Below are 24,145 nucleotides of genomic sequence, written 5' to 3'. Positions count from 1 at the left end.
TTGAGGAAGTTAATTGGTGAATTCAGATAAATGAGAAGGCCAGCCATTTTCTTCTTCTTTGAAAGCTGGTACAACAATTTAGAAGTGAAACCAAGTGATTTTAAACTTGGTCCTCTTTGTCACAACATGGGTGATGTAATAGGTTCAAAACACAACAACAAAAAGCTTGACATTGCAATGAAAAGAGGTAAAAATGCAGTTGAAAACGGTATGTTGCTTCCCGACATGTCATCGGAATAGTCATCGTCTTCGTCTTCACCCGAGCCGAAATCGCTTCCATCGCCGTTGACTCCGCTGCTCCACTTCCCCAAATTGTTGTCCCTGTTTTCATCATTTCATTTCAAAATTTTAGATTTTCATCTACTTATTATTGTTGAAACATGTACATTGTCCTTTTTAGTGCTAAGGCGCCTAAGCTCAAATCATTTCCCACCAACCTTGTTGAGAGTTGGGACTCAAAGATGGTTGATGGGGATGGCCAAGGGACTAGAAAGATAATAAATTATTATGTCTAAAAGGATATTTTATTAATTTCTTAATTGAGTTGGTATTCAATTAATTTGTGTACAATTTGATTATGTACAATTAAGTCGAATTTACCGTCAACTTTTAACAAAACTTTCCTCACCCCTAATACAAGGTTTTGAGAAAAAAGCCGTAACCCCCATCAAAATGTTATGTGGGTTAACCCCTCATGAACCCAAATGCTCAAAATTCAAACAATCCGGGTATCAAATTTTTAAAATTCGAAATAATTTGAACTCGAAAACATACCTGCCGCCAACTCCAAGAACACCGGAGTGCATGGTGAGTTGGTCAATGAGGACAGCTGATTTAGGCTCAACACTATAAGCTTTTTCATACTTAAACTCAACACCTTCACCGGAGGCAACAAAGAAAGCTCCATTCACCATTACATCACCTTCTGATCTCCAATTCCACCCTTTCCAATCTCCTTCATCTGTGTCCACTCTCTTTGTTACCTACACCGCCATCATTACCACTATAAAAATCTTAATAATACTAAATTGCTCATAATGTACAAGGAGAGTAACGTTTAAGGTGAGATCTTAATAGAGTAAGATCCCGAAGGATCTTTTCTAAATCAACTACTATGGTTAAAAAGTCAAAAATGAAGAGACTATAGTCGTTTGATTGAACCATGTCAAAAATTATAAAATTGTGCTGGTGACTTAGCACTTGTTAAATCAAATATCGAGTACGTTGCTTTTTCTTGGAAATCAATTTCTCTACTTCTTTAGTGTAGAAACCAGTTAAATTAGTTAAAAGATAAACTCCGAGATGATTGAAGGTTGATTTAAAAGAATCCTATGGGATCTCACTGTAATGAAAACTTTAAATAGATACCACCTACAAGGACCCATTAAATAATTTAACCAAAAGTTTAAGAAAAAAGAAAAGCAAGATATAGCTACATGGAACCCTTTTGTTTTAATGAACCAAGAAGGATGCTAGTAACTGTTTCATGAAAGACCTTATCTCTCATTGGAAAGTGTAGAAAAGATTCCAAACTATGTCCAAAGTTGCAGCCATGGTTTCCAGCTTTAAATAAATAAAAAATAGACCCTTCAAAACCTTCTCAAGTACTTTCACTTTCAAAAGACCCCACCTTGAAAAACCAACCAAACATAATTTCCCGTAATTACAGGCTTATTTTCAAACATTCCAAAAAAGCAATTAGTGTAAAGGGTTTTTGGGGTTAATATAAGTTTTAGTCCCTGAATTTGGCTATTAGGTCCACTTTGATACTTCTATTTTTTTTTTGCCTACTTTGGTACTTAAACTTGACAACTAGGTTCATTTTCGTCTTTGAATTGAATTCCAATGACGTGTACTTCTACTAAGTTCAAGGACCAAAATGAACTTAATTGTCAAAGTTTAGATAAAAAATATATAAGTATCAAAGTGAACTTAATTTTCTATTATTACAGGTTTATTTTCAAACATAATAAAAAGCAAGTAGTGTAAGGGTTTTTTTTGGGGTTAAATATAAGTTTTAGTCCCTAAATTTGACAATTAAGGTAACTTTGGTACCTACTTTTTTTTAAATCTATTTTTTTACTTGAACTTGGCAACTAGGTCTAGTTTGATCCTTGAACTTGGATTTATCAAAATTTGATGACAAAAAAATACAGATTCCAAAGTGAACTTATTGCCAAATTCAGGGACTAAAACTTATATTAACCCAGTTTTTTACCTGTTTGGCATTGGGATTAGTAGGGGCAGTATAACGGTTCCCTTGGCTATTAATGGTGGGGTTTCCACTACCACCAATAGCATACATCTCCCATTGAGTGAAATCATTATTAACCACATGAATGTACCCTCGTCGGCACCTAGGCATTCTTTGGACCAGCTTTTCACCGAAATGGTTAAAGGCAATGGTGACTTGCATCCCTGAATCAGGCTCATACTCATCACTATGACCCAACAACATCACTTCATTGTGATGAGAGAAGAAATTGTTTGATATGGTGATCCCTGTTGATCCCATCACTGCATCAATCAACCCATCTTTGCAATGTGATAAGGAGCAATGATCTATCCATATGTCTTTTGCTCCAAAGATGGAGATCCCATCACCATCTGATTCTGTTCTCCACCCGAAATGTGTTGGACTTGATCTTACATTTGCCTCACCTGTAATCCAACATTACTCCAACATCAAAGATATTAAAGAAAAAAAAAAGTAAATTACATTAATACTAACTTAACTATTCAATTTTGTCTTATTTGGTCATCCATCTTGAATGAACTTTTAGGTGTTTTTATTTTTACATTAGCCAACTGGCGATAAAAAAGACAAATTAAATAATTGATCGAAGACCCCAAAAAACTCTTATTTAAGTGACTTTCACAGTAATTTACCCTTTTTTTTTTTATCTGGGACCCCTACTTTCAGAAAAGAAAGGGAAAAGATCCCCACAACTTAATTATAGGATATTTTGGTTCAAAAAAGTGAAGGGAAATCAATCATATAATCTACATTAGCAAGTTATTCTATATCCATAAAATGTGTATTAATATTTTATTTCTGGGACTAAAATATTATTCTTAACAATGTGATGTCTAAAATTTGAATCCGAATCCTCTCTAAGGATGTAATGTGTTTTACCATTGATATATTTTAATTTAGTTGTATTAGAAAATCTACATTATCAATGGCACATTACATTTTCAAAGAGGGTTATAAATTCGAATATTAAAAACGATATTAATATAAAAAACAGTCACAAACGTCAAATATAAACCGTAAACAAACTATTTCAAGTACTCTTTTAGCCTAATAACAATAAAAAAAAAGAGCTCCAGAGTTATCTTACTTGGACTCAGGTGAAAGTATCAGATGTGGGTATCTTTAATTTTTTTTTATTTTGAAATTTTTCATGTATTTGAAGAGTTTTCAGAAGAAAATGTCGAGCATGAATATAAAAAACACAAATATTTCTGATAATCAATTTCTACAACCAGCTCTACCAGTGTAATTATTTCATATCAGCAAATTTAATGCAAAAAAAAAAACATTCCATACCTGATTGATAACAATGGTGGATGTGTATATTATGGATAATGACATTGCTGATATATTGCAAAGTAATACACCCACCGCCGGTAATATGCACATTAGCCCCACGTCCATCCAATGTCTTATAGCTATTAAATATAAGTTCTTGTTTGAGCTTAACGTGCATATTACTAGGGAACACAATCCACAATGGCTCTTCTTGTATCACTGCATACCTAAGTGTTCCTGGCTTTGGTGTCACGGCATCGTCATCGGACGAATCCGTCACGATGTAATACTCACCACCTTTGCCTCCCTTAGCGTATTGACCGAAACCGATCGCACAATCGGCTAACCGTTGTCGATTGTTAGGCCAATCAGGGTCACATTTCCAACAATCATCAATGGGGTTACCTGTTAAACAACTGGATATATCTTTTTGGGTTGTTTGTAAGGTTTCCCTCCTTGAAATCGAAGCATTTACTCTCCTACAACAGGTGAAAAAAAACGAAACTATTGTGATGAACATTGATATATCTATACACATACATATGTATATATACATACCTTTGAACTTCTTGAGCAACTTCGTTGGGATTGGGATGTGGGATGGGAAAGGTGAGGTTGAATGTGGATATAGTGAAGGGAAAAAATGAGGAGAGGAGGAAGAACAAGACAATGCAGTTGATGGGCAACATTGTTTGTATTACAACACTAGTGTGTGTTTGGGGATTTTAGGGTTTGTTTTAGTAACAGTGTGGTTCATATGCACTTTGCTTTATAATCATTGTAATAATGGACTTTTTGGGGTTTCATTGAGACTAAAAAGGGGAGGGAAGGGAGAGAAATAAGGCTCACTTCACTCGAGGAAAATGGTGTTGTAGCAAAAAAGCTTTATTGATAATGGTGGGTAATGGAGGGAGTTTTTTTTTGGTCATTTTATTGGAGGATATAGTTGGTTTAAAGTAGAGTGGGTAATAAGTGAAATGGAGGAGCCGTTTATGAGCAGGGAACAGGGAGCAGATCTTTAGAGATTTTGTTTTAAAGTCGAGCTTCTTGCATACTAGCATGAATATTCCTCTATCCATTTCCCATTTCCCACTTCCCACTTCCCACTTCCCAAACTTGTTTTATGCCATGTCTTGTTGTATGGTTGAATTAGTCGTACTATTAATTTCTGGTACAATTCGTTTAGAAAAATAAATTATTAAAAATTTTAAAAATACTATAAAAATTATAAAAGAGTTAAATAACTATTTGAGACTTAAACTTGGCAATTGTTCTCACATTATGCCTAAAAAAAGTTCAAGCCCCAATGTAGGAACAACTGTCAAGCTCAAAGCCTAATTCGAATAAAAGAAAATTTTCAGGCTCCAATGTAGGAAAAGTTACCAAGTCGAAGCCCCAAAAAGTGATTTAACCCATTATAAAAACCAATTCAACTAAATTTTTTTTGTCTCTCTTTAGACATATACCCGAATCGGTCCGGTTTGCTTCAGACAACATTGGTTTCATGTCTAATGCTTCCAAAATTTTTCAATATTGCCCAAACTTTTTGAGCAATACCTAAAATTATCAAAAGCCCCTCCCCAACCTATAAATAGGAAGATAATGCGCTTCAACGCATTCAAACTCATGTACTCCTGCATTGGCAACAATATCCATGCCAGTTGAGTTAAGACTCAATCGGTTATATTCTTCCAAACTTTAAAAACTTAGTCTTTGTGTTTTTAATTTCAAGATAATGTTGTTTAACATATTCATACAACAACCAAGTGAATGGGTTATTCTGGCTTCCTTGAATTCTATGAATATTACCAATTAATCCTCTCTTTTCTATCCGATGGCGTAGAGAGGATTGATTCTGATGATGAAGTGTGGAACAATACTTGAAGGACAACTAAAAATCTACCATAGTATAAACTTCCATCTGACATGTGTAACATTGACATTCGCGTAATGTATGTGTTAGAATTTTCGAAATTGTCTCATTTAAGATTAGGTCACGTGTGAACTCTTCAAATTTCAACATTTTATTTATTAGGATGAAGTTTCCTTCAAAAGAGTCCGTTCTCTCAACAATAAAGTACTACAACACATTAAACAAGAGTCGAGAGTAGTTAAATAGTTAGGATAAATATCAAAACTATGCATGAACTTTAATCCGATGTGTAATATTATACATGAACGTTGATCTTGTATGATTTTATACACAAAATTTCGATTTGATTCAGTTTTTCCAAATCATTAACAATAATATCGAACTAGCACTATTTACGTTGATATATTGCATCCTCAAACAATTATATTAATCCAATATAAAAATAAATGTATGTATTAATTTCTTCAAGTGTGTACAATTGAATAAGATCAAATTTTTATGTATACATATGAACCATAATTCAAGTTCCATATATATAATTGTACCAAATCAAAATTTGTGTATCAAATTATACATTAGACCAAAATTTATGTGTAAATCTAATATTTATCTCTAAATAGTTTGAATTTTTTTTTACATATTTTCGGCTATTTTGAACATTTTTACATGATTATATATATACACACTATACAATGTACATCAAAATATGATATTTTTGCATAGATGACCCTAAAGAGTGCGACATTAATGATGTGCCAAATTTGAGTAAATGGATAAAGAAAAAGATCCTATTGAAATTTCCATTGAAGAAAAAAGAACATTCTAATAAAATTGACTAGCATAGATTCTAGAATCTAGACTTTAAGAAAAATATACAGTCAATTAATTTCGGTTGTGGTTTAGATATTATAAAAAAATAAAAATAAAAATTATATTTAATAAAAATTCTGGTTAAAATATTAATTTTTTAATGATGGTTGGTATGGTAATCAATATGTAAATCTGATCATGGGTCAAGTCATCCGTTCAGGTTTGAAGGTCTATCCAAAAAATGGGAGGGTTTGGATAAAATATAGGTTCGAAAAATGGGCTTGAACCAAAAAATAATACCCGTTTTCTAAATAGATTGGGCATTGGGTAAGATTTTTTGGCTCGAGCTTAACCCGGTTTGAATTTGCCTAAATTCTTTTTGCTATTGTTTAATGTTGTTTTGTTGTTGTTTGCTGGCATCTTGCTATTGGATTGCTACTATTTGTTGTTATTATTTGGATATTGGATAACTCTTGTTTTATTATTAATTTTGCTACCATGTTAGATGCATTTGCTTGCTAAATTACAATTATCTTAGTGTTATTTAAGTATAATGACTTTTTTTAATGTATTTTTAATTTTTGAGAAATATTTATTTTAATATTTTTAGTGCATTTAATTTATTTGTTTAAGCTCTAATATAAAAATAATTATCAAATTTAAGGATAATTTTTAAAAAAATTAAACCCAAATAATGATTTATATAAGTTAAAAGAATACAAAATAGAAGAGAGGCGTGGTCAGCGATGAATCCGGGTCTGTCCTAAAGGGCATTGGGCATTGGCATTGCCTGTTCAATGCTCTTCTTTTTATGGACATGCATGGGGACAAATAAACAAACATTTATTAAAACAAATCATGAATGGATCTAACTGTTAACTGCCATTTTTCTCATACTTTTTTACTCTATGTATCCCTCAAGAAAGTGCAACTCATTCCTCAATTTTGAACTTATGGAACCCTACTATCAATTTAAGTTAAACCCAAGTTCTACTAATAACCAATTAGTTTAAGGGTAGATCATTTGTAAAAGTTTTTAAAATGAAACATAAAAATTAACGTGTTAACAAATTATAGTGACGATACAGTCCACCAAGTACAAGCAGGAAAAACGTCTGATCAAAGAAATACACCATCATGATTAACCGCTAATAATAGCTTGTTCACATTATTCTAATAGTTGGATGTTGTGTCCATGTGGAAGAGAGAGATATACAAAGTAAGGATAATTAAATTGACAACACCGAAAAACTACCAGAAATGAACCATCGTGATCAATCACTAATAATAGCATTTTAGCCCCCGCCACAGTTAGATTGCGCTAATATTGAACTCTGGTTAACAATGACAATGCTAGATGTCACCGCTTTTAGAGAAAATAGAGTAGACTATTGCCACTGTCACCGCTTTTAGAGAAAGCGAAACAAACTTTACTTACACACATGTTTTCGCTTATTACCACCCAGCGAAACTTATCGACCAAAAAATCACTACGAAAGCAATTAATAAAACAAGAAAAAGTAACCCAAAGAAAACAAAACGGAATTTTTTTTTATTTTAAAATCTCATACCAACAATTTTAGTAAATTTTTTCTAATAACGTTAACAATTGAAATTAAATTTTAAAAATAAAAAAAAAAGTAAAAAAACTAAAATTTCTCACTTTACTTTTTAATCCCCTACTAAAATAGAAAAAGATTGTACAACTTGGGAGAAAAAGGAGCGGCGTTAGCCACCATTGCGGCCCTAATGGCTGCTGGATATTTACAAAATCTTATTCTACTTTTGAAGAAAAAAATATATAAATAAAATTTACATTTTAATAAAAGTTTTACTTCACTAACATAATATATATACTTAATCTTACTCTTATTATGGATTTTTTTTTATCATATCTACGTTTTTTATATAATACCTAAAATTACTCATAGTTTTTTCCCGACCCTTAAATGGAATAATAATGCACTTTAACGTACTTAAACCTACGTCCTTTTATATTAATAACAATACTAATATCAATCGAGCTGAAGCTGAATCCGCTACATAATATATATTTTCTTCTTTCGGCTTTGTAATAGCTTGGGGGTCCTCAATAGCATGCATTAATCGTAGTGAAGACTATATAAAAGAATTTAAGCACTCGTTTATCCAAAAGTCAAAAGCTATATCCAATATAGGAAATAGGTCTAACATGCATCTATCTATGCTTTTTTAAACTATATATATGGTATAAATTGTATATTTAGTCCTTATATTTTAATTTAGATTTTTTTAAAATTTTAAAATTTTAAAATTTAATTAAGATTAAATGATAACTACTAAATTTATTAAATTTTACTATTTTTAAATTTTGATGTGACAAATTTATTATTATACATGTAATGTTATACCAGTTTACTATTTTCACATATTATTTAAAAAAAACTAGTTAATAAATTTAACGACAGTTGTTTGCACTAAAATTGAAATTTTGAAAATTCGAAAAATATAGCGACTAAGAACGACCAAATCTACAATTTTAAGCATATAATACGAAATTACTAATAAAATCTAATCAAATAAATTTAACCATTATCACTGAATCAAGTCTAAAATTTCAAAATTAAAATCAATCAAACTAAATTATAGCTGATGTGGAATTTCACCCATATATATGGCTTGTGATAAATTTGTCAAAGTGGTTGATGTAATATACTTTGGATTCAGAAAAAGAAAAAAGAAAAATCCAAAAAATTGGCAAAGCACCGAATACTATCAAATCATGGATAACGAAATTCTTCCTTTGAATATTATTATTGTTTTTTGATAAACAAACTGTTTTCATTTTCTTTTCCTCATCAATATGTAAAGCAACCACTCAAGTAGACCTAAAACCACAAACATAAATTAAATCTCACGTGATAGTATGATGGTCAAAGGTATTTATCATTTCAATGTGGTCTGGATTTGAGTAGTATTAATTGCGTTTGTTGTTCGGGTTTTACCCTATTATTCTAATGAAAAAGAATAATTTCACAAATAAGATTCAAATACGCATTCCTGAAAAGAAAATGTAGGTTTAACCTTAAAGACGACGTCATTAAGAAGAACAGTCACAAACTTTAAACATGAATCTTAAACCAGGTAGGTATTCAAGGTAATCACTTAAATCTTATTTTGCTAAAGAATGAATTATACCCATTTTTTAAAGAATGGACTGGGGACATGATTTTGTGTTTTATAAAATTATTTAGTAAATGGACCCACTTGTTTAAAGAAAAATACATGAGGGACCACTGAAAGATTACTTTATTGACTCTTTTGATTAATATTTGGCAGGGTGAGGTCCCATAACTTTGAAAATTTATGACACTATTTCAAATGTTTGCATGTCAGATATACATTATAATACTCTACTTTTTTTTTGTAATTATATAAGCATTCTTCTTCTTCTTCTTCTTTTATGGACAATCTAAGTCAAGATGTAGTCAGTAAATTTTATTGGACTTTTATATATAGTTTAAATATACTCTTGTAACTAATTATATTGAAAATTAGTGAATAAATAAGAATGGAAATACAAAAATAGTATAACAATAAGTAATCAATAAAGGTTGAATTCTTTTTTTTTCGGAACAAAGGAATAACATAAAGCGAAAACATCAACCGGTTAAAATTTAACTCGACATCAATACAACTCGATCAGCAAACAATAAGCCTTTCGCCGTAACTGGGGGATCGTTGAACATCTGCAAAAACTTGAACTTCTGGTTGCAGTACACTTAGCCATTTGATCGATAACCCCATTATGATTCCTCGGTATATGGTGAATTCTTACTTTCCACCTCCTTCTCTGATGCAACAAACGTAACTTGACCAAATTGCTATTATCTCCCCCACCGGCCAAAAGCAAGTCCACCAGTAATGCATTATCACATTCAACCTTTACGTGTCTAAATCCCTTTTCTCAAGCTATGAGAAATTCTTTTAAAATCGCTCTTGACTCTACTTTAAAATTAGTATCCTTACCGAATATCATCGAGTATCTATATAGCCAATTTACCTCTGAATCTCTAAGCGCACCTCCAATAAATGCAGTAAGAATTTATTTTATATTTAAGACTTAATTAATAAATAAAATTTAGGGTAACTAGTGTATCTTCATCTAACTTAGGGAATAAATAATAATTTTCAATCTCTACTTAATAATTTGTATTTCGTTTAGACAAAAAATATTGCAATATCTTTATGCTTTTGCCTTTGGAGCTGCCCAATCATAATTCATAAGGCATAAATTGATTAAAATATGATTTTATATGGGTGTGATTAGAGGTGATCATGGGTTGGGTTACCCGGTCCAGCCCGACGGTCCGCTCGAAAAATGAGAGGGATCGGATAAAAATATAGGCCCGAACTATGGGTTTGGGCAAAAAACGAGGCCCGTTTAGAAAACGGGATGGGCTCGGGTAAAACTTTTTGGCCCGGCCCGACCTGAATTATATATTAAATATATATTTATTTTTAATCAAATATACTTTTTAATCAAATATATATATTAAATATATACTTTTTTGGTGTTGTAAAATTTAATGAGTCGGGCTGAGCCGAGCTCGGGCTTAGCAATTTTTTTCGGGCCGGGCTTGGACAAATTTTTAGGCTCATATTTCGAGTCGAGCTCAGGCCTAAAATTTTTTCTGGGCCGGGCTCAAACCCGGCCCGACCCATGATCACCTCTAGGTGTGATGTTAAATATAAACTTTTTAGTAATAGTTGGTGAAAAGGATTCGCCATGGTGAAATGTGGGATAAGAGTAGCATCATAATTTATCTATCAATTTGGAGACCCTTGTAGACAGTGGCCGAGCGTAGTTGAAACTTAGGTTCTATGATTCCAAAATGGTAAAATTTTAATTTAAGCATTTTATAATTTATAAAATTTTAAATTAATAATGGTAAAATTATATTTTGGTCCCTAAAAATGATAAAAATTTGATTTAAAATTTTCAAAATTATAAATATATAGGCTATTAAAATGATGAAATTGTATTTTTACTATCTTAAAAAATATACAATTTAATTCCGACTCTTTCAAAAAAAATTTCTGACTCCGCCATTGTTTATAGATATGGTAACCTATAAATAATCAAAATTATATTGTTTATTCATTTGCTTTTTGTTGGGGAGAAATATCAATGGCCCTACTAAGAGGTCTAAAGTTCAGTTTAAGGCCCATAAAATAAAGCCCACTAAAGTTTACTCTTATCCCATAATATGGTGTACCCAATGGCTCAATCAAACACCCCACGTCGTATGGGCATGCCCCCAACCCTAGCGGGTTTGGACTTGCACCCCTTTGCGTGTGAGTTAGGGTTTCAAGCTTAATCAATCAATAACTTTTAAGTAAGTTCGGATATATATACATATTTCATACTTGGTATTTAACCAATGTGGGATCTAATATTTTCTTTTTCTCAACAATTTACAAGTGGCTTACTTTGAGCATTAATTTCTCATTTATCACTCATTTATTTTGAGCATATGGTATACCGTTATAAAGGTCTCATATATAAATTTTAAAATTTAGATATAACATGTTGATTCAGTCTTAGCTCGATTGGCATGCGCAGGAGGACATGAGTTCGAGTGCATTAAAGCACATTATCCTCCTATTTATGGATTGGGTGTGGCTATGGGTAGTTCTAGGCATTGTGTCAAAAAGAACAAATATGATCATTCACAAGTGGCTTACTTTAAGCATCGATTTAATTATTTTTCAGATATGATGTTTTAAATAAATAAATAAAAATATTTATTTAATTTGTTTTGTTTAGATTTGGTGTTTTACATAAATATAAATATTTGTTTATATTATTTGTTCAGATCTTGTATTTAATATTTATATTTATATTTATATTTGTTCGCTAACGTGTTTTGACCAACAGTTATAAGAAAGTAAAGTGCTTAATGGTTGTGAAACGAAACCTAAAGTGTTAAGTGTTGTGATGAATTGTGACTAAAGTGAATATGTGAAATAAAAATATAGTAAATGTATTTATGTGATTCAAAGTAAATAATTTATATGATACAAAGTGATATCTGTATGACATATCAAGCATATTATATGAAAGTGATATGTGAATAAATGCCTTAATGAACTCAGAGAAAATATGATATATGATAATAAATAATTTCGGAGTTGAGAGGGGTTGGGGATTTGGATGGGAATGGGGTTGGTGATACGGGGATTCTGATAGGATTAGGAGAGTAGTATTGGGTTATGTGATATGTTTACTAGAGTTCTCGTAATTTTTTTTTTTTGGAGTTCTTGTTATCAGAGTTTTGTTTTAGGCCAGGAGTTTGTGTTTAGCCTGAATCTCTACAATGCATCGAAATTATTAACTCCTCTACGATTCACTAAGGACTGCAAAACATATATGTAAAAGTAAAAATAATGTTTTAATGATATATGGGTTCCAGTAATACACACGAATTAAATGTTAAATGAAATATGTGAATTAAGTGTTTATGTTATGTTTGTGGCATAGGAAAAATATTTTGATATATGAATATGAAAGTTGATTAGTGACTATATGTGTTAAAGTAAATTTAATTTAGTTATAAATGGTAATATTGAATTCAGTTGAGTACTTACTAAGCTATTCACATAGTCTAACACATTTATTTTAAATGCATAGGTAAAAGTAGATAAAAGATACGTGAAGTACATTTTCATAAGGATCATATCAACTCTCAAAGTTTTAAGTTCTTTTTGGTGTATATATAAATTTTAGAATTTATATGAAACATACGATTCAGTTTTAGCTCGATTGGCATGCGCATTGTTGCCAGTGTAGGAGGACGTGAATTCAATCTTATCCTCCTATTTATGGGTTGGGATGGAGCTATGGGTAGTTCTAGGCATTATGTCAAAAAGAACAAATATGATTAGAATCTATAATGAGATTGTTAAAAAAAGAAAGAACTAGAGATAATATGTAGCATAAATGAATAACACAATGATCATAAAATGAAATAAGTGGAAATAAATTATGACAAGTTTTAATATATTTTTTTGAATAATCTCATTATAGATTCTGATTATGTCTGTTTTTTGACACAATGCTTAAAAACAATCCAGAGTCTCTCCGTAACCTATAATTAGGAGGATAATGAGCTTCAGCGAACTTGAACTCACGTTCTCCTGTATTGGCAACAATGTCCATACCATTTAAGTTAAGACTCAATTGACAAGTTTTAATGTTTATTTAATTCAATAACATAAATACAGCTAATAGCTAGGAAACCAAGTTGTGCAACCGTACAAAAAAAATTTACATTAATGGTCTACTTTGTGCATCAAACCTTCATCCATTATTCGAGCAATCTAGGATAAACCTCTACATTTACGAAGTTAGGTCCTTCACCTGGACCGGCAAGTACAAATAGCCAGGATAGCTTCAACAAGGATGCCTCTGCCTTTGTCTCTGCATCGACCTCCACCTCCACCTCGACCCCGACCCAGACCTCGACCTCTACCTTGATCCTTGCCATTTTGCTAAGTTTTTATGACAAACTCGAAAACAAAAGATGTCGACTTCTTCTTAATTCTCAGTTAAAATTAAGATTATAATTTATGTTATCTGGTGATTTCAAGTTTAAGGTTATCAACCATTTCAACATTAAATTATATTGTTACAATGTAATTTTAAATTATACATCTTCAACTTAATATTAACTCGTGTTAAGGTGTTATAATAATATCATTATAATTACCCTAATTTCAAGGGGACATGGACAACATAGCCACGTTACCATGCAAAATTGGAATCAAAATATTTCTTTAAAAAAATGTGTCCTCAAAAATTAAAGTGTCCAACACACCTATAATAATAATAATTAATAATTAATAATTGAAAAAAAAAGTAAATAATATAAAATTTCTTATTAACTTAGTGAAAACAACCAGCAATAAGTGGGTTTCTTATGGTCCATTCAAATTAATAGCAAAGGTTGGTTACGCATGAAAATCGTAAAAATTTTCTTAATAAATTCGAATCTTTGCTGAGAAAAAAAAGAAAAGAAAATCGTAGAAAATTTCTCCACTCTGTTTTCCCCCAACAAAAAAGAAAAGAAAACCGTTGATTTTTTGGCATTGAAAGATCAAAACATGAAGAACCAAACCAAACCAGCTTTTATTCATGTTTTACTTATCTTTTCGGCCCTGTTTCACTCCTATTCCACCTCAGTTTCAGCTCAAGAAGTTGGTAATGTCAAAACCAAACAACATGTTCTGTTTTGTTTTTTATTTGCATGCATTGTACATTTTGATGTATGTATATATATGGATATGAATTGAATGCACAGAGGATGAACAAGAATTTAGTTACTCGGAGGAAAGTGGGAAAGGACCCAATCAATGGGGAAATATCAAGAAAGAATGGTCTGATTGCAAAACTGGAAAAAATCAATCACCAATTGATATTCCGAGTCGTAAGACGAAGGTAATAAAGAATCCTGGAAGGCTAGATATGTTATATAAGCCCACAGAATTTATTGTTAAGAACCGAGGCCACGATATTTTGGTAAGAAATCGAAGGTTATTGTATTCATTATATGGATTGTAAAACAGATATAAAAGATATTAAATATTTTCTTTTGATAGTTGAAAATTCATTGGCTGAAGAGTGCGGGTTCAATCAAAATCAATGGCACAGAATACTTTCTTCAACAGGCACATTGGCACTCTCCTTCTGAACATGCCATTGATGGCAGAAGGTCCCTTTTCTCTCTTCTCATTTAAACAAACACTTAAAATGTCTATGTATCAGTCTACTGAGGTTAATTTAGTTGGTACGATTATTATTGTAGCATTCAAAGTTCAAATTCGATTGAGGAAAGATTATTTCATTATACCAAACTCACCATGTTGACATATTTATGGTTTTGGACAATAACTAGATACGCTTTGGAGGTACATTTGGTGCACCAAGCCAAGGACCCTAAAGTGAAGCACAATCTAGCTGTTGTTGGGCTACTTTACAAGTATGGAAAACCCGATGCTTTCCTCTCCAAGGTAAACAAAAAAACATCAAGTTCCAAAATAATTAGACAAACATGAGATATTGATGATGCCTTCCAAATTCAAATCAATTTGTGGAGCTAGTGTACGTTTCCATCGTACTTGAACGACTTCGTCAAATCAATCATTACGCACGGAAATTTTGCTTGATTAACATCATCCTACCTCGCCAAATGCTACATGGCTACTGACACATGACCTACGCATGGCCTTATACAGCCCACACTTGTCCCATGGGACTTGGGAGCTATATAAGCTATCCTTTTGACACAAAAAGCAAATCCTCATTCTCAACATAAAAGAAAACTAGGAGAAAAGGATAGCCCTTCTCCGCTACTCCAAAAACTCTTCCAACCCTATCCACCTATGCCGCTTTTGGTCTTCGAGTGAACCACCATCAACTATCAAACATGTATTTCCCCATCAATAGGTTTTATCATTAATTGCTTATGAAAATTTTGCCTTGTCAATATTGAGGATGACCTCAACGGCATCCCACCTCACAAACTGCTACATTGTGCTCATCCTTAACCTAAAAGAAAACTAGGAGAAAGGATAGCTCTTCTCCGCTACTCCAGAAACTCCCCAAATTCTTACCCATCTTTCGTTTTTCGAGTGAACTGATAAACCGTCAAACCTGTATTTTGTCATCAACAGTTTATATCATTAATTTTGCTTATGATTTTCTTTTGCAGCTCTTAGGCAAGATTAGTGCCACGAATGATGAAATCCATGAAAAGCCATTGGGGTTTGTTGATCCAACCCATATTGATACAAGGATGGGTGGCAAGGCGTATTACAGATACATTGGTTCTTTGACCGTCCCTCCTTGCACTGAAGGTGTCATTTGGTCAGTCCAGAAGCAGGTATAATATCTAATAGACCCTTAAGGAAAACCTAAATTACATTACAAGTTCCTTACTATAAACTTAGAAGTAAACTAGTACCTCTAATATTAGTAAAAAAAAGTAATTTTGGGTTTTTTTTAAGTTTAAAGTAATCATTGATTCAATGTACGAAAATTAATTTACTCATTTGGTTGTTTTAATCTATATTACGTAGGTAAAACAAGTTTCAAAGGAGCAAGTTCATGCAATCCGTGTACTTGTGCATGATGTGAGTAAAGATGCTTATTAATTTGATATTCTAACATCAATTTAGCTTAAGAATGGTCGACATTCTCGAAAGGATTAATACTTGTTTTGGATTTTGTACTATAATGAAAGTCTTCTCATGTTGGCATTTTCTATTATTTTTCTGCTCATGTTAGCCCCTTCATCATCTCTGTTTAAAAAAACTTCTCATGTGTTTGCCCGTTAACTTGTAGTGAAGTTCTCACTTTAATCTTTCACGAGATCATTTTTAATAAAAATGGTAAAAAGGTTATAGTGAGAATTTCACTAGGGGCAAAAATAGGTATTAAGCCTTCTTGAAATGAGCAATTTCTAAGCAAATCTAACCTTTATTTTTGTTGTTGTACGATCCCTTTTTTTTTCAGAAAGCAGAAGAAAATGCAAGACCAGTGCAGCCACTAAATCAAAGAGAAGTAGAACTTTACAGTCCCATATGAAATCTAGAAGCTTATACTGAATTTTTCCCTTAAATTCTTTTATTTTTTTAATCATTTATGTTATAAAAATGTCCATACATTTTGTATGTCATATATTATTTATAGTTTTTTTTTGATATTATAGAAAATGATACAGTTAAGTGCGTTTTAACCCACAGTTTCGCTATTGCAATACCGACTGAATTAAAATTCAATCAATCTATTTATATTACTTTTAAAATCTTAATTTAATTACTTTTCTATATCTTGTAATATTCACTTTTTTAACGAAAAGAATTTGCTTAATGCTAAGAGTTAATAGCAATTAAGTTTTAGGATGCTTAAAATAAAATTTTATGAGTTTTGATTAGGTACAATTAAAAATTGGGTATTAATTTATTCCATTAATATTTTTCTCCTAAGAAAATAAAATAAATTTAAGTTTTTTAAAACAATGAATTGGGTAAATTACATCAAAATGATTACTCAACTTATCAATTTTATTTTTTTTGGTCCATTTCCATTAAATGCCATTAATTGAAACATGACGTGATAGTTTCAAAATTTTCGTAATAACACTTTTAACCTTCAATGTTTCCATATTGTGCCAACTCGGTATTGGTTCTGAAAGTTTTAACACTTAGTGTTTACACGTTGTGTAATTTAATCTCGATTCTCAAAAATTGTAACAAAGACATTTGTATATCCTATCCTAATTATATATATCTTGATGCAATGCTTAATTCTACTCATAAACCCCCTTCAACCTTTAAATCAGAGGAAAACACACACTTAAGCGCCCTCAAATCCACATTCTTCTAATTGTTTCAATAACAATGGTGCCATTAAGACTTTATTACATTAATTTTTTTTCTCTCATAAAAAACCAATTGAATAAAAGTTTTTTAAATAATGAATTAGGGTACACTACATCGATAGTCACCTAATTGGATGGGTTGAGTTGATTATGGATTAGGTCAATCTTGGCTTCATCAGTTCTGATTCTAAAATTTTCAAACAATTCCTAGTTAGGATAATTTAGAATTCGGGTTATCATTAGTTCAGGTCATTTCAAGTTCATGTTATTCTAGGTTCGGTTCATTCAAGTTGTCAATTGAGTTTTATGAGTTGGGTCATTTAGAATTCAAGTGATTTTGGGTTAAAGTCTTTTCTTTTTTAAGAAAATATTTCCATTATAATAGGAACCATGAACAATAAGAATACAAAGACATGACTCATATGACATTACAAAATTGATGCACAAATGCCACATCCATTTAATAATCCCAAAAGAGGAGAAAGACAAGTTGGTAGTAACTACAACACTGCAAGAATTTGGAGATGCATCATCTAGATCAAACTGATGAAAATTGCATCCTAACCTCACCATTATTAGATCAACTTAACTATATACTCCAATCACCAAAGAAACCACTGCCAAGAGTCCTAAGAGACCTATTGCATCATTGTGCTCTATCATGCTAAAGCCTTCTGAGAACGGTTCTCAATAGGTTTGGCGGCACCCTTACCTTGACAAATCTCATATATATTCCAGAACATGATTAAAAATTTAAAACTTAAATTAAAACCACCACTATCTTCAGAAAAACAGAATGGGCAAAACAAAAACCACGAAAATGTAAACAAAAACCTATGATAAAGTGGACTAAAAAAACAAAAGAAAATGAGAGAATACTATTAACGAAGCACGTGTACATTTCTCTTGTAAAACACATATTTCTCACTTTTCAACATGGAATAACAGCAAGCATAATGGTGTCAAGTTTTAATATAGTAGTATTTTTTTCAATGAAATGCTCTTGTAAGCATTCCAAGGATTTGTCTCCACAAGGATTGATAGATGACTACGAGCTAGTTTTACAACTTACTAGCTAGCCAACTAATAACTTGATTTAAGGATTATTAGTGCAATTATTAATTGAGCTAACATACGTGATTAGATTGTCTTGATTTCCATTCCTAAATGAAAATCTCCTCTCAATCTCAATCACACTTAATAATTATCACCTAGGATCTCCTCTTACTCTCAATTAGTATAGTTCACTTTTCGTTCTCAGTATTTAGTATGATCATGTTAAGGTTTTACACGATAGACTCTTTGCTTAATCTCATCTACCTATTTTTTCAACTAGAGCCACCAATTCTAGCTTACTAAGCATATTAATACAATCAAACAACCATCAAACATGAATCTCAACCACAATTAACAACTGGCATCCCAATCAACCATCAAAGATTTCCATCACATCATGATATTCAAAGCACATGCAACCATTCTAAAGATTAAAAGAATGGAAATGAATCAAAGAAAAGAGTCTAGAATTGCTCGTTCATAAAGAAGAATCCACAATCAGAGCTGGAGCTTGCTTTGATATCCATAATCACATTGCCATCCACAAGAAAGAGTTGAAAATGGAAACCTCAACAAACTTCAAGAATTGTTCTATTCTTTCTAATTCTCAAAAGTCTTTAAAAGCTTCTCCCTTTTTCTCCAGAAGTCCTTTATTTCTGATACAAACCATATATCTATAGCAGGAGGCTAAAAAATATTAAATGTCCATTTTCCCTATTAAACATTGCGACCCCCACCCTCACAACGTTGTGACATTGTCGAAAGACTCCTCATTGGCTAATGTTTGGTATCGACTTCGCGACTTCATGGAGCATAATGTCACAACATTGCGGCCCAAAGTTGAGACCTCAACATCACGCCTTCGATCAACTCATGTCATGATGTCAGGCTTGAGAATCAACTCCTCATTTTCGACAATCTTTCAAGTCGCGACCTCATCTCCTAGCATTCCAAAACAGTAACTTAAGTTGCAACATTGACCAATGTCAAGTCGAGACATTGTCTTGTTTCACCAAAATCTCTCAAGCCTTGCTTGTCATGATCCTCCTAGCTCTCCTACATAACCAATTTAAGCACGACAAACTACCATTTTCTACATAAAACTAGAATAGTACTAAAAACACTAAAAACGACATAAAAACGCAATTAATGCTAAATGGAACTTCTCTAATTACCAACAACTAAAAGACACAATTTCAATAAAAAAAAAACAAGCTAAAGTAGGCATAAAAATGGCCTAATTGCATATGAAAAATTATAGCACATCATTGAGCAACTAGATTTTTTTCCTATGAAAAGATGGAGCAAATTTTGAAGTTTATTCAAGCCAATTTTAAGTTCGAGTTGTTTCTGGTTTGAATCGTTTTTAAGTTTGAATTGAGCAAATTTGGATAGTTGACTTTTAAAGATTCAATCATATTGGAACAAGTTTAAATTCTAATATTTATATTTATATTAAAATTTACAGGTCTATTGTATTGTATTTACTCATGTCCCATTGTGGTAAATTAAAATAGAAACTCTATCATGCCACTAGTTCACTACCATAACTTAATCGAATTTCAAGTTGATATCGTTTATACATTCCATTTTAATTTTTCCGATTAAATAGAATCAAATACAACCAAAAGTGAAATCAGATTTTGATCTAACAAAAAATTTAAAAATTGAAAACAGAAATAGAATAAAATGAAAAAGATAGAAAATCAATAAAAGAAGGTGGGTAGAAAAACTTATTAGACACCAGAATCTGACATAAAGATTTAAAATTCAATCTCTATGTATATAATTGCTTGCTTGTACTAAAATAAAATTGAATAAAATAAAAACAAAATCAAACAACCTCTTATCTTATTTAAAGTTTTCTCTATTAATAGTAAGTGGAATTTTTTTATTTAGGTACTTTTAAATTTTAAGAAATTTTAAATTAATAAAAATAAAATTACACTTTGGCCCCTCTAAAAATAATAAAAATTTAATTTAATACTTTAAAAATTATAAAAATATAGATATTAAAATAATAAAATTACATTTCTATCTTTGGCCATGGTAACAACCATGTGTATCTTTTTGGCAAATGTTTTTCCTATGTTCATTAAGGTCCACTCAAATCAATAACAATAATTGGTTACCATGAAACTCCTAGGAAAATTCACCTGTTACTTTCCCAAGAAAACTATAAATATCCTTCATAATCATTCCCCACAAACCATCTTCCCCAACATTTTCAGAGAATCAATGGGTTTTGTAGCCTCAAAAAGATCAAGCATGAAAGGCCAAAAACAACCCGTTTTCATTCCACTTTTTCTCATATTTTCAGTTCTGTTTCTCTGCTTCTCTGCTTCTGTTGCCAGCAACGACGAAGAAGTAGGTAATGTCAAAAACATACTACATTTATCTTCTTCTTCTTTTCTTTTTCTGGATTGCATACATTGTGTATATATATGAGAATGAAATGAATTGCAGAGGATGAGAGGGAATTCGATTACAATGAGAAAGGTGAGAAAGGGCCACATCATTGGGGAGATCTTAAGAAAGAATGGGCTGCTTGCAAAACTGGTGCTATGCAGTCCCCAATCGATTTAACAAATGATAGAGTGAAAATAATAGCGAAATCTGTAAATCTAGAGAAGAATTACAAGCCTGCAGAATCAATTATCAAAAACAGGGGCCATGATATTTCGGTAACAAATTCAACAATCCAACACACACACACAATAAACTATATATGTCATTGTTTCCATGTTTCTAGAAATGGTCAAATTCTGGTTTTAGTCCCTACTATATTCGTTTTAAGGATTTAGTCTCTATATTTCCTATGTAATTTATAATGTGAAATTAGGTAAAAGTATCATGAAAGCCTCTGCATTAAGAGTTAGATTGCATTTTACCTCCTTTACTAAAAAAAAATGAGACCTATGTATCTTAGATCAAAGCGCAAACTGGTTTTCCATGTTAAACATTTCATCCACTCTTATTGTTAAAAACTAGTCTAGTTGAACGTGCCATGTTTTAGCAGTAAAAATGAATGATTAGTTTGCTTTTTGAATTAATTTGTCAATTTTTAGGGGCCTCCATTGATACCTTTACCTGTGAAATGTATATCAAAATATTATTTTCTACCAATTTATCATTTTAAAAGAAATTTAATTAATTATTTGATTTGAACTAAAGCATAACAGAATTAATATAACTCTGTGAAATATATTTTTTTTCAATTTTGTTCTTTGAATATGTAGCTTCAATGGCCGGATCATAAAGCGGGTTCAATTACAATCGATGGAATCGAATATGTTCTCCTACAAGTTCATTGGCACTCACCTTCTGAACATACCATTAATGGCAAAAGGTCACTGCCCCTAATTGGCAACTTTCCCATACTTTGTTTATGAATTTTTTTCCATATTAATCTTTAAATTTGATTAAAAAAAAGTTCAATTTTGATCCTTATGATGATGTAACATTCAAAGATTATGCTATATCATTACTTAAATCGTTTTAGAAAAATATTTTTTTATGTGATAATGTGGCACAATTTTCATATAACTCACAAAGTTCATATGGTTCATATATATATATGTGTGTGTATAACTAGGTATGCGTTGGAGGCACATATGGTGCATAAAGCCGCGGACCCTAATGTGAAGAGCGGATTAGCTGTTTCTGCACTACTTTACGAACATGGTTCACCTAATGATTTCCTATCCCAGGTGAAAAAAAAATCCATGATGATTATAGAGAATTAGTAGATCATGGAAATATGATTTTATCCTTAATTTGATTATGAAAAATTTTGCAGCTCATAAGCAACATTACAGATATGACTGATGAGGTCCAAGAAAGATCAATGGGGGTGACTGATCCAAACCTTATAGAAATTGATGGCGTGGAGTATTATAGATACATTGGTTCTTTGACTGTCCCTCCTTGCACTGAAGGTGTCATTTGGATTATTAACAAGAAGGTAAAAGCATTGTTTCGAGACTTAGATTGGATTAGTTGATCAAATCAGTTGGATCGAGAATCTGTTGATGTATTGATTTGAAATAAGATAAAATATCAGCTGATTTGTGAACAATACAATCGACTAAATTGATGGTTAAATTAGACAAACCAATCAAATCAATCAGACTGAAAATTGATAGTCTAATTGATTCGACCATTAGATAAAAGTACTATGAATATAGAAGCAAATTGGACCCCTAGGGTTTAGCCTATGAGTTAAGGGTGTACACTCTTAAGAATCATGTTTTAGAGCCTTTTTTTTGTCATGTTTGGTTTTCTTTTTTAATTTATTGTCTGAAAATGCGATCCTATAATACCAGATAGCAACTGTTTCGAAGGAACAAGTACATGCAATCCGAGAGGCTGTTCATGATGTAAGTTTGCATGAATTTAACTTAAACCATGATGAACATGATCTGAAATTCTAACTTTTATTTTTATTTTTATTTTCAGTATGCAGAACAAAATGCAAGACCAGTGCAGACACACAATGAACGAGAGATGGAACTTCATAGTCCCCACAGCTGAAAATCTAAAACGCTGTATTTACTACACCATTTTACGTATCTTATATGCTATATGAGTGTTGGTATATTTGAGTATTAAATTCTAATTAAATAATGTTTTATAATATTTATTTCTACCCATAATTCCGCATCGAAGGAAAATATGTAATTCAAACGTGCTCGAATTTACGTCCTCATTTTTACAATAAAAATGTTACCAATTGAGTTAAGGTTCAATTAGCTTATTTATGTTTCTTTTCTTTTCACCTTACTATACAAGTTTTAGCAATGGCGAAGCTTCCTTTACCCGTGATTTTTATCCTCTTTGGAGGAGTTTTTCGCGTAAAATTTGTGTGTTTGATCTTTTTAACTTTTCTTATTCGTTGTTTATACGAGTTGATCCCCAACATACATATTAATTTTTTTTATCTTTCATATCTATTTTATGGTCCATAAAAACTCATTTATTTCAAGTTCATAATTACCTCTTCAAATAATATTACAACTCAACTTCTACCTTTCCACTACAATTTCATCCCATCTTCCCAAAGCTAAATTCATTATCACTCCCTCACAAATCCAAGTCATTGGGTCATCACTCCATGTGAAAATAGAGTAAGAGTCACCCTCAAATAAAGTTGTCTTTTTCTCCCATTATCTTTCCCCATTATATATATAAATACATACCTTTTTTGTACCATTATTGTGTACATATTGTTAAATATTTAAAACTTGGGGAAGAATGGCCTATCCTTCATTGAAAGTGTCCCAACAACATTGTGTGATAAAAGACATTTATTTTGTAACAGCCACACCATACTATATGAGATTTTTTATGTACACTAGGCTCCATAATCCACCTTGATCATCCTTTTCAAGGACAATGGCCCTTCCCAATTTAAGGTCACCTTTATACCATATCCCACCCTTTTGCTTC

The 24,145-nt window shown here is 31.6% G+C and overlaps 3 protein-coding genes across 3 annotated transcripts; 2 read left to right on the top strand and 1 right to left on the bottom strand.

Moving 5' to 3' along the window:
* On the bottom strand, positions 1-4,532 carry LOC107905323 (probable pectate lyase 12). Its single transcript, XM_016831954.2, has 5 exons — positions 4,094-4,532; positions 3,554-4,014; positions 2,219-2,661; positions 775-983; positions 1-321 (listed from the first exon to the last, which is right to left on the bottom strand). The coding sequence occupies exons 1-5, from the start codon at positions 4,222-4,224 to the stop codon at positions 120-122; spliced, it is 1,446 nt and encodes a 481-aa protein (XP_016687443.1). The 5' UTR covers positions 4,225-4,532; the 3' UTR covers positions 1-119.
* A 9,744-nt stretch (positions 4,533-14,276) lies between these two features.
* LOC107903159 (alpha carbonic anhydrase 7) lies at positions 14,277-17,002 on the top strand. The gene is made up of 7 exons (XM_016829202.2): positions 14,277-14,460; positions 14,561-14,778; positions 14,859-14,971; positions 15,155-15,269; positions 15,971-16,141; positions 16,338-16,391; positions 16,774-17,002. Exons 1-7 carry the CDS (start codon positions 14,364-14,366, stop codon positions 16,843-16,845), a joined length of 840 nt encoding a protein of 279 aa, XP_016684691.1. The 5' UTR covers positions 14,277-14,363; the 3' UTR covers positions 16,846-17,002.
* A 3,797-nt stretch (positions 17,003-20,799) lies between these two features.
* Positions 20,800-23,445, top strand: LOC121214039 (alpha carbonic anhydrase 7). Its single transcript, XM_041087658.1, has 7 exons — positions 20,800-21,068; positions 21,164-21,381; positions 21,937-22,046; positions 22,293-22,407; positions 22,497-22,661; positions 23,023-23,076; positions 23,156-23,445. Exons 1-7 carry the CDS (start codon positions 20,831-20,833, stop codon positions 23,228-23,230), a joined length of 975 nt encoding a protein of 324 aa, XP_040943592.1. The 5' UTR covers positions 20,800-20,830; the 3' UTR covers positions 23,231-23,445.
* Positions 23,446-24,145: the final 700 nt, after the last annotated feature.

The sequence above is a fragment of the Gossypium hirsutum genome, chromosome D01 (assembly GCF_007990345.1).
Source record: "Gossypium hirsutum isolate 1008001.06 chromosome D01, Gossypium_hirsutum_v2.1, whole genome shotgun sequence".
Taxonomy (NCBI): Eukaryota; Viridiplantae; Streptophyta; class Magnoliopsida; order Malvales; family Malvaceae; genus Gossypium; species Gossypium hirsutum.
Note: the sequence above shows the minus strand (reverse complement) of the source record. Positions and strands in the feature narration are given on the sequence as shown.